Source organism: Malaya genurostris, chromosome 2, assembly GCF_030247185.1.
Source record: "Malaya genurostris strain Urasoe2022 chromosome 2, Malgen_1.1, whole genome shotgun sequence".
Taxonomy (NCBI): Eukaryota; Metazoa; Arthropoda; class Insecta; order Diptera; family Culicidae; genus Malaya; species Malaya genurostris.
The window spans coordinates 114818875-114830665 of NC_080571.1; the positions used below are offsets into that span (position 1 = coordinate 114818875).

At 36.2% G+C, this 11791-nt stretch overlaps 2 protein-coding genes and 1 long non-coding RNA gene across 3 annotated transcripts; 2 read left to right on the forward strand and 1 right to left on the reverse strand.

The window, feature by feature from the left end:
• Positions 1-375: 375 nt before the first annotated feature.
• Positions 376-2773, reverse strand: LOC131429483 (histone-arginine methyltransferase CARMER). Its single transcript, XM_058593623.1, has 2 exons — positions 2073-2773; positions 376-1959 (listed from the first exon to the last, which is right to left on the reverse strand). The coding sequence occupies exons 1-2, from the start codon at positions 2575-2577 to the stop codon at positions 689-691; spliced, it is 1776 nt and encodes a 591-aa protein (XP_058449606.1). The 5' UTR covers positions 2578-2773; the 3' UTR covers positions 376-688.
• A 4365-nt stretch (positions 2774-7138) lies between these two features.
• On the forward strand, positions 7139-7784 carry LOC131429485 (uncharacterized). The gene is made up of 3 exons (XR_009229434.1): positions 7139-7374; positions 7430-7551; positions 7613-7784. It is a non-coding gene; the product is annotated as an uncharacterized LOC131429485 (long non-coding RNA).
• Positions 7785-9866: 2082 nt separating this feature from the next.
• Positions 9867-11514, forward strand: LOC131429484 (zinc finger protein 883-like). The gene is made up of 3 exons (XM_058593624.1): positions 9867-9879; positions 9936-10050; positions 10109-11514. Exon 3 carries the CDS (start codon positions 10383-10385, stop codon positions 11430-11432), a length of 1050 nt encoding a protein of 349 aa, XP_058449607.1. The 5' UTR covers positions 9867-9879; positions 9936-10050; positions 10109-10382; the 3' UTR covers positions 11433-11514.
• The last annotated feature ends 277 nt before the right edge of the window (positions 11515-11791 follow it).

Genomic DNA, 11791 nt, shown 5'->3' on the forward strand with positions numbered 1-11791 from the left:
TTATTACGGAATTAGGTTTTTTTATCGGGCGTCAAAAATAAACAAGCATTCGTCCTTGATATTTCAGCAGTACTAAACCCAATTTCCAGAACTACTAAGTTGTCAAATAAATTGAGGTAGCTAAGTTGTCAAATAATTGAATTATTTTTCGATCATTTCTTCAGTGCAGATAAAAAGATAATAGTTTTAGTTACTATTCTCTACAAATAGTTAGAAAGGATTGATGTGAGTACCGTAAAAATCGAAAGAGAAAGTACACAAAGAGAATCTGTCGTTTGCACTTAGGACATAATCTAATGTTCATCGAAAAATAATGGGAAACTCCCACCCACCCCCTCATCACAGGATGAGGGATAAGTATAAAGAAAACACATATTCATGTTCGACGCATCGGAGAAGACACAATTTAATTGAAAAATCTATTTTAACCTAAGCAGACATAAAAAGAGAACAAAACTTTCAAAAATAAAAGCTCGCTACCAATATACTCTAATTCGGCCGCAGAATAGAGGCAGCTCCCGCTCGGTCAATCTCATTAAAAGTGGTATACAATTAAATAATATTAATAATAAGAGTAACGCTGTGAACTTGAACGGCGATGATAAAGCGTGTGTGTTTTGTAAATGTATGTGTGGTTGTTATGTTGTCTGGTGGATGAATATGCTGGCCTGGTATATATAATGCATTTCTAATAGAACTGACTACCATGAATAGGCTGTGCATGGTGGCTGTTCATAATCTGCTGAGCCGGTGTCGTAAATAAGGATGGAGAAATTGCTCCGCCGATAAGCTGCTGCTGTGCTACGTTTTGAGTGGATGTTGCTGCACAGGCGATCGTGGGGTTCATCGTCAGCTGCTGAGTTGGTGTCACTTGTTGTTGTTGTGATTGTTGTCTTCCGGTACTGGAGATCAAACCAGGATGAATGTTTGGTTGATTTCCAATAGGCATCAGATTGGTATTGATTATGGACATGTCGACCTCTCCAAGGCCATTGACAGTGATACCGTTCACAAGATTAACGGCATTTCTAGCTCCTTGGGCATCTAATTGTCCCCAATATGCTTCGCTAGGTGATGTAGTATTCGAGCCAGGTGGTGCTGGAACCGGAGCACCGGTGTATCGGAAGTATGGATTTTTCAGATCTAATGTGTTGGAAGAAGTGATCATTGTTCCTTCCAACTTCAAATCGATTTCAACATCGTAACTCTGCCTTTGATTAGCCACCAATACAACTTTGCCGGAAAGCACCTGACCTTGCTTGACAAAAATTGGAGTTTGAAGCAAACAACGCACTTGATACCAATGAGTCAATGATTCTGTTGGGGCTGTGGAGAGCCAAATTTGCGAACATGACCCTGCAAACTCCACATCAAACCAGAATGCCAGCCCATGGCAAGTTCCAGTTTCTAAAATGTGGAATTCCACATCAATCTGGATACGGTGTAAATCTTTTTCGTCCGCTGTTAAAAAGTTTGTTGTATGCCTAATCGACTTGGCTATGCAAATGCGAATATCGAATGTATCAACAATCGGTTGTCGAAAATATTCTTTCATCGCCGCATCTCTTAAAGCCACCAAATTTACTCCGTGAAATTCAGTTTGCATCCAAAAATTAGCTTTATTGTACTGCTCCATATAAAGCGCTTCATCCGTAAATGGAGCTACATGGAGGTCACCTCGAGAGGGAAACATTTTTCCATCCGGTTTAAGCCATTTTTTACCATGCAGGTATGTTTCCAACATGCGTTCGTTGTACAACATATAGCCCATTGGCTCTGAAATAATAACGTCTACCCTCTGAGGAAGCTCAATCTCTTCTATTTTGCCGGCAATGACGGTAATTTTTCCTTCGAGATTGTTTGATTGAACCAGCTGCTGTGCATATTGGGCCATATTGCTAGCTTCCACTGCGTAAACCCTAGCTGCACCGGCTTGGACGGCAAAGAACGATAGAATACCTACAATGCAAACATTTTTTAAGAATTAAGAAATTCAACAAATTCGAAAGAAACGTTGTTTTCAAATTGCTTTCTGATAATTCCGGGTGAAATTTTAGAACAATGTATCTTACCGGAACCAGCACCAACATCCAATACAACTTTGTTGTGGAAGTCCTGCGAGTTACTGTAGATCGCACGCTGATAAGTGCTTGTTCGGACGAAATCCTGCATCATATTTTGCTGTTGCGAGAGATACCCATAAAACTGGAAATACTGTGATGCTGATGAATCCTCCGTGCGGAGGTTGAATACTGAGTTGACTTTTCCGGACATTTTCTGCAGCAGTTGCCGAAACAGCTGGCAATCGGCTTTAGAGCCAAACTTTATGTATAGCATGTCTCCTCCAACTACGAAAATATGTGATGTTGGACCATGATTGAGATGAATCGTTTTCGCACTGACGGGATACTCTTCTAGCTGATGTTGAGTACCTTCCTTCAAAATTCGTACACTCATTCCTTGTGGATCATAGCCACAGATAATCGTAACGGTGTGGCCATATTTGTTGACGAGGTTGTCATTGTTGCCGATGACAAGAACATTACATCCGTGCAGTCTCGCAAATTGTTCACTCATTTTCTCGAGATTTGTTTGTCAACGCGAACTTTCACAAGCAAAATTATTCGACAATTACTTAATTCGTAGGTACAATAAGACAAATCAAGGTAGATTCTTGTTTACAGCTAAATGCAGGATTTTCGATCCGACTACGATTATTTTTCACCTCGGGACACAGAACTTCACACAAGCAGTTTCGACTGTCGCTCAGAGTTTTGCACACTGACACCGTTTACTGTATAAACACACACAAATTAAAGAATTCCAATTATATTTTGTGTGTGTGCATTCGAAAGCCCATGAAGCAATCATTTCATGATTCGTTATCAAACGATATCGACGATATTGTACACAGAACAAAAGCTGCCAACTAAATATCTGTGTTAAAATTAGATATGTCGTGATTTTTTTTTATAACGATTCATAAGCCACCTGAATCTTTGCCGAGATTCAGCGAAAAACATGTGTATGTTACATGTTTTTCGCTGAATCTCGGCAAAGATTCGCACCGCTGAGTATTCATCTCGATAAAAGATAATATTGCTGAGAGTCTCGGAAATCTTAAATTTGACAAAAGTCAGTTATTACCGAAATTGTCAACAAAAAGTCTACTGCTCTTCGGCATAACCTTTATTGAATGTTCGTCCAAAATAAGTAACGAAGTAAAATATATGAAACTTAACAAAGTTTTTTTATTGTAAACATTAAATTGGCAATCTAACGCAGAATTAATTTCACCAAAAGCGTAATCTAGGTTTAATTTCTTATGGGTTACCCAAACAATTTTAATTATTTTGAAGAATTTTAGGATCTGCTACAAGAACTGCTCATTTTAAAATGCAGGAAAATTTATTTTCTTTTGTTTCGTGTAATCATGTTTAATTTTGTTAGATTACATGTTGACCAATATCTGGAATTTGATTCGGTTCAGTTGAGGTTATTTTGAAGATATTTTTCATCATAATCATCAACATAACATTTTCTCATATGTTGAAACTGAAACTGAAAACTGAGCAAAAAACATACGGCAAAATAATAATTTGTAGTTATTATACTCACTGAATAGATCGGGGATTCTCACGTCTGCCTTTGGACTAACTTCATTCTTTCCTATGACACCCGGAGAATTTCACCGAAATATTTCGTCGGAAAATAAATGCATTTCGGTAAGCTCATTCGCTGATCTTGGAATAATTGTTAATCACTGATGAGTTCAGCACAAGATTTTGCCAAATCTCGGCAAGAATATGCACTTTCGAAAAATCAGTAAATCTACTGAACAAATCTCGGAAAACTTTATATTGATTATTGAGCAATTAGCAAAGTGGTGTCAAAGTGGATCAATCTCGACATTTTACTATACCGAGCTGTAGAATTAGTTTTAATTGTACACTTTGGAAAAGAACTTCAGACGAGTAATTGCAAATCGAATGTTTATCTTAGCATCAAACGAAAGATAACACTTTCATCCTTATACTAGATCTCAGCGAATACTGAATTCTTCAGAATTCCTCTTCAAAGTAGATGTTCACAGCAGACCCTGTCAGCTTGGAGCGAAATCAATCTTCAGTTCAGCCATCGCACGGCATCACATTCAACATATCATGTCAATTATATGGGTGCGCAGTGCTACTATTTTGGCGTGCACGAATTTGACATTTCTTTCCCCTACTTCTATGTACGAGAAACGATGCGGACTCGCCTGAGGGCGCCATGCTCGCAAAAAGGATGTTGCCAATGATTTGTTCGGGAAATGTAAGAGCTGGATGTCTTTAGTTGAAATTATTTCCAGTGGAAAATAAATTTAACTACTCGACACAAAATAACCACTCAAGTGTCAGATTTTAACCAAAAGTTAAAATTAACCGCAAAATGGTTCACAGCCTGAATGTGCGAAGTGACGATCAAAGCAGTTGACAAAGTTGAGAATAAAGTGAATAGCGGCCCTTACACCGACGACACGACCAGGCACTCAGAAGAAAAATCAGCATTAAAACTGTTCGCTAACGATTCACCGCCAGTTACCACAAATCTAGCGACCCCTTGTAAATGATAAAAATAATCTTCTCGAGCAACACTGTTTAAGTTGCTATGTACTGGTTACCAAGGAACCCCAAAACAAATAAACATGTTTTGAAAGCGGTGGAATATTAGTGTTAAACTTTGTCCAAATTAAGCAGAAATGCATTTTCGGAATTTAATCGAAACTATGGATAAAACCAACGAACGAGGACAATGATCTACTTCCAGCGATTCATCCGTACACTTCCACTGCTAGCTTTTCTGGGCAGTAAGATTCGGTGTAATATTCCGGTGTCAAAATTGTTTTGTGTCGGTTGATTGCGCAGCAGTGGAAACAGTAATTCTCCTTGTTGGCCACTATTCGAGGATTACTAGTGGAATTCCACAAAGAAATCATTTTACCGTACGTTATGCAGGTACCGCAGAGCACAAGCCTCGCTCAGCTCGTTGTCGGTCATTTCCATGTCTTCGTTCTCACACAACGGTTTCAAGTCAAGACCTGAATTTTGAACTTGGCTTTATAAAAGACATAACTCATACCCCTAAATTTTTACATTCCGCTCGAGTCAGGTAAATCCATTAAAATGTTCCGCAATATAATAACCGATCTGAAATTTATTTTGTTTACATTCATCTTGCCTTCGATATGCAGTAACCAAGGTTATGGTGACTGTTATTCAAAATCAATAAATAAATCAACTTGTGCTGCCAGTTTAAAAAAATTCACTAACGTTTCCGATTTGACATTTCGAGTTACTGAGGGGTAGTTAAATTTACGATACAGTTTTGATAGACGAGTGGCAGGTCGTGTCGTCGCTTACGCGATCATTAAAAGTGTCATTACTAAAAAGTAATGGCACTTTTAATGATCGTGTAAGGTCTACGAGTTCAGTAATGACACGAGTAATGATGGAATTCCGGATTTTCCATCATTACCAACATTATTTCTTCTTCTTCTTTTTTGTGGAAGTGTTGAATATCTATACGCGAAAAAATGACAAAGTGTAGATTTAAATTGTTAATATTTCATTAACCTTAACGTTTCAATGGCAAATCAAATTTATTTTCAGCTAAACGAAAATAAAAATATTGCTATCGCTATTGCTGGAGTAGTTACAAATATTCATCATTAATAATGAACGTGTAATGCTAAAAAGTAATGATGTACAGTATTGCAGTAATGACGAGCGTTTGAGCAGAAGTGTCATTACTTAGTAATGACACTTTTAATGATCGTGTAAGGGCCGCTATTCCAAACGAATCTTTGAATATTGTGACATTGAAACACTAAAACCGAATGGTGTAGTATTGAAACACTAAATCCGTCTATAAATAGCTGAGTTAAAAGCGTATTACGTTTTATCACAATACAATTACGAACACAACTGCAAATAGTATTGGTTTGTTTTCTCACGTAATTTCAGTTTTAAGTACGATCCAGACGATCAATCAACTTCGGTTATCGACAAGATAAAATTATTATTTTTTCCGTCGAAAATTAACACGTGCCGAACATAAAAATGTTTCGCTTCATTGACGTTGCATTTCTTAATGAGAATTGCATATAATTAAAGTCGTTGTTTCGCAACCATTCTTTACCGGTGATGGTAAATCGTGTGAATAGCATGAACATATTATTTTTGTTTTCATCACGAAATATATTGACCATCAATTTTCTATTCTGGACGTCGTTCTATTTGCACCACTCATGGAAACCTATACAAGTATACCAAATTATGACAGAAAAGTCAAACATGGCTGTATTTCAATTTTATTGTTAACACATTCAAACAATTGCATTTTACAATTGTTTTTTACTTCGACATTCAAACATACCTAAATTACTCTTGGCAGTTCCTCTTTAAAGTGACAAAAAACACGCCTTCTAATGGTTTCAATATGTAAATTAAGTAGTATAGCTGAAAAGATTAATAATATATGGCTCTTCTGTTTATTTAAAAATAAAAGTTATTATCGACTAACGGATGTAGTTAAATTTCTGCATACAAAAAAAATCAGATCGATCTTTTTAGAATGAAGTATTTTCATATTATTCGAAAGAAAAAATTACTTCCGAGATGCATATCTATGTGATTTTTACTTGATACCAAATCCAACCCAGTTTCCACCCGTTTGTTTGAAGCCAACCTGGTTTCAAAGTTATTGAACTGAAAATTGAGTCATTTTCGAGCCTAGTTTTTATATCAGGTTTGCTTGCTCACTAAGTTTAAGCAGTTTCGTTAAAGTGTTTGTTTGATGGAGCTACCCTGGGTCAGTTTCAGTTTTCTCAAACGAAAACAATATAAATTTATAGCTAATTTGCAAAAAATGAATTTCTGTTGTCACAGTCACTTAGTAGCTCACAAATTACTAAGCAGTCGTAAACCCCGAACTATGCATCGACGACACGACCAGACACTCCAAAGAAAAATCGAAAATAAAAGTGATCGTTAACGATTTACCGCCAGTTACCACAATTCTAGTGACCCCTTGTTTATGACAAAAATAATGTTCTCTAGCAACACTGTTTAGTTACCATGAACTCGTTTCTAAGGAACCCCAACATAAATAAACAAACGATTTAAAGAAAATACGGAAAACAACAAAAATATTCTAGACAATAAAAGTGGAGCGTGAAAATTTGAAAGCTAACGAGAACTTAGTGGAATTAAAAAAAATCAAGATCTCTATGTTTTATAAAGTTTAAGTCAAGGCCCACAAGAACAACCAACATGGCAAATTCTGCTAATTCTTTTTTTGAAAGTAATGTTGGCCCGTAAATTCCGAAAAAAGGTTAGTATCTTATATCATTTTCTTAACAGCAATATTAAACATATTTTTAACACAGTTCTTCATCGAGTATGTACGGCAGACGTTCTATGATTACCTAACGCTTGATAAAAAGAATCACAAGATTAGTGCAAAAAGTTAAATGAAAGTGAGAGATTTATAATTCGGAAAAATATCGCTGTAAGTAACATTTCAATTGAACTGTCGTCAATAATTTTACCAAAGTTATTGATCGCTACAGAAAAATGGAAACTGGAGAAAACGCGAGTGTCTCGTCAATAGAATGCACAATGAACAACTACGCAATTCCTGGTACAACAAAACAGGCTTAAGATAGCGGAGAATGAAAAATTATTTTCATCAATTTCATATGTTAATTTTACATCACACTCACCCCAAACCGTACTAGGAAGTATGACATGTTCTTGAAATAAATATCTGTAACATTAAATGCATAATATTCTTATGTTAAATTAATTTTTCTTCTATCGTACTACTCAAAAACTTTTTTAATCCTTCGTGGCCCTTTCATGACTTGAAAATTAATAGTTTTCGTACGTAAGCTGCAAACAAAACCTAGCTTGGGTAAGAATGGCCCTTATTACCGGTATCACTACACGGTGAAAATCGAGTGAAGTGAATGTAAATCTATATAAGGGAAATCGCTTCAGAAACAAAAGTAATTACTTGAATGCACTTGATGTTATAATAATCACGTCATCAATATATTGTTGAAAAAATGAGGTTTTTCCACTACAATGATCACTTAACTATGCGTGATACTGGTAATAGGTATAATCAAGTGAAGTGGAAGTGAGAACGATAATAAGGATCAATATTTCGGAAAAGCTATGAAAGTACAACGAAACAACATCGTAATAGTTAATGGTTTTGCAGGTAATAATAATGTTTGCACTCAGTTTTCCTTTTTTCATCCATATATATTTTTAGATTACACACTAGCATTCAAAAACATAATCTTTCAACTGGAGTAAGATTTTTCGGACATTGGTGAACCGAATTTCACGAATCTACGTCTTTATACATGTAGTATTATCACAGACTAACAGACATGACAGTATGAGTAAATTCTTATAAAAATAATTTTTCGTGATGCACTAGTTCCACCTATATTGTACTGCGCGAACTATTTACTATCTGTACACCCCTTGTGTTATGTAAAATATTTTTTACTAGTTGGTTTCCCCTCGTTTGTCAACACCGATCAGCTGCTTGCAGGGATGCCTGATTTCATCAAAATATTTGAAAATGAATCGTCTCAATAAATATTTGGATTACGTTGATAATAACTTTTTCGCGATGTTGGAACCATTTATTTGACTCAACGTTGTTCATCTAGACTATATTTTATTGTGTTGGTAGTTTTCACCCGAAATTAAGTGGCGGCAGACCAGAAGCAAGTAAATATTGTAACAAAACGGGTTCGATTTTGTATTGCGTTGGAGGATGAGAAGTAGGCACAATTATGTATATAGTTTTAACAATATATATTAAATCTGTTTCCTGCATGAAATTCGCATGGACGTATACAAATCAATACATTACAGGTAATTATGTATGGATGGCAACTCTGTTGGTAAATGAAAAAAATAAACACAATCTAGATGACAGACAGGATGTTTTTGATACGGTAACGTGGCGCCATCATGACACATGTGAGTACTGTCCCAAATAAAGTAATATACGAAATGACCGTTAAAATGATTGAAGAATCTAATTTAAGTGTCCTGTCTGTTAGTCTGTGGTATTATTTCAGAATTAATTCCTATGTGTATTTGACACTTCGGCTCGTTTTGTTGATATTTTCAATTATATCTTATACGTAACTAAGGTTATGGTAACTATTATTCGAAAAATAACAATTTATCGGCCCAAGTTGCCAGTTTCATAAAATTTTAAGTGAACTCGTTTTGACATTACGAGTTACTGAGGGGTGCTTAGATTTACGATACAGTTTTGATAGGCGAGTGGCAGGTCGTGTCGTCGTATGCATGGTGAAAACTTTTTTATTTACTCCTTTCAATGAAAATCGTGCCATTTTTTTATAAGCGTGCAGAAGTATTCCAGAGCTGCCAGGTCTGAACATTGGCTTCATATCTGCGAATATATTTGAAATGATGTAAATTAGAGTGACTATAGTGGTTATAGGCACTCTAATGTAAATTTATTCAAGAAAAACAATCTGGCCACTATGAACGTGAGAGTGATCGTCAAAATTTGTTTACGATATTATTTTTTGAACAGATCGAAAACTTTGAAACCATGAAAGGTTTTTAATTACTGCAGATGTTTGTATTAGAAGTAAGTGAATTGTTACACGTCCATCTATAGTTGAATTAAGAAAAAGGAAGGATTTTTGGCACAATGTTTGAAGTTTGCTGCCGCTTGTGCTTGCAACAAACGCCACTTGGCGAAATACATTCACTATATAGCAAACATAAACAATTTATAATTAGAGACAAAGTGTATGAGCTATTCCAGATCAAGGTAGGGTACCTTTATTTTATTAGTGAAATGTACTAAATTAGTTAAAAAGTTTTCAGACACGGAAAAGCTGTCTACTGTTTGCAATGGGTGTATAGGGAAAATAGACGCAGTCGAGGACATTCGAAGCTTCTTCCTCGAGTCCGAAAGAAAATTTCAAACTCTGTTAATTGGGTATTTTAATTATTAAATCGTTAATACGCATCCTTAATTTATATATCTTTCATAGCAGCCATTCTGATTCTGATACTAAATATGATGCAAATGAAAAGCCTAAAATTGTCAAGCAAAATGAAGCTTCCAAAACAGAAAACCAAGTCACTAACATTATTGTGTCTGATATCTGTCAATCTACTTTAAAAAAAGAAACTGGTCAACAACCCACAGTTGACGAAATAGAAATTATATGTAATGATCAAGAAGATGAAGAGGCGTTGCTGGAAGAATCATTGGTTGACGTTACTGACAACTTGTCTGAAGCAGAAGTATCGATATACGAAGAAGAAATGGGTTCACTGGAAGCAGAATCGCCTGGATGCAAGGTTACTGTTGATGAATTCACAAATATTCAACATATTATGTATGCGTCGGATCAAAGTTGTAGTTCAGAAACGGTCAAGATTGTGGGGATGATACAAGATAATGTCGATTGTACTGAATATGACATAGACACGTTGGTAGAAGTAGATGAAGAAAAATCCGTGTCATTGGGCATTTCTGACGATGAAAGCCTCGATAATTCGAAAAAACTTCATCATTGTAATGTATGTGCAAATATGTTCGAAAGCAGAATTGCTCTTATCAGGCATACGAATACAGCACATTTCCCCGAGTATGTGCATCATTGTCGACATTGTTTGTCGATTTTTCAAACAATCAATGAGTTGAAACTGCACGAATGTGCTAAAGGACCAAAAATTTTTGAATGCTCCGAATGCACAGAACGTTTCCATAATGTGAAAGATCTTCGTAAGCATACACAAAACATTCACAAGATGACGAAAGAGTACACAGGAAACACGACACGAAGAACAAATTTGTATAAATGCGACTTTTGTCCAGAAATTCTCCCAAATTCGATTCAGCTTGTGCAGCATGGTCAGCTTTTGCATCCGGATACTTTCATGCTGTACCCGTGCGAGCGATGTGAAAAAAGCTTCGGAAATATTCAATCTGCTCAAGCTCATAAAGTGGCACATGAAAAGCATTACGAATGTAGTCACTGCGGTAAGATCTGTCCAACCGCAGTGTCGTTATCTGGGCATGAAAATACCCATACTAAAGATCAGCCATTTCAATGTGTCCAGTGCGGTCGTAACTTTGCCCAATATACGAGTATGCGTCGGCATATGAAGATTCATTTCAACGAAAAAGCTTATCAGTGTGATTTCTGTTCCAAACACTTCAGGCAACGGTCAGTAATGCTCACACACAGGCGAATCCATACAGGTGAGAAGCCGTTTATCTGCGACACCTGCAATAAAACATTTAGGGATCACAGCACATTAGCCAAGCATAAGCGAATCCATCAAAAAGGAAACCGTCGTGAAAAGTAATAGCAATAGGTTATACAGGATGGGCCATCAGTTTGTTGTTTTCTATCGTAAAATAAAGTTGATCGGGAATCTTTACTGATTATTTTTTTTGTTTCAATTATAGAGATTTTAACCTTAAGGTCATTCACCTCTTCGGGCCAGAAAAGCTTTCTGACCCTATATGTGAGGGGTTGGGGATCGAACCGAGGTGGGCTGAGTGAAAGTCATCGACTAACCCATCACGCTATACCCGGCTCCTTTTACTGATTATGAAAAGCTGGTTTATGGCAATTATGTATGAAACACAATATGCCCATATACCCACTGCAGCTTTTTTTAAGGGCTTATTCGAGTATCAACATTTTGGATGAGTTTTTTTT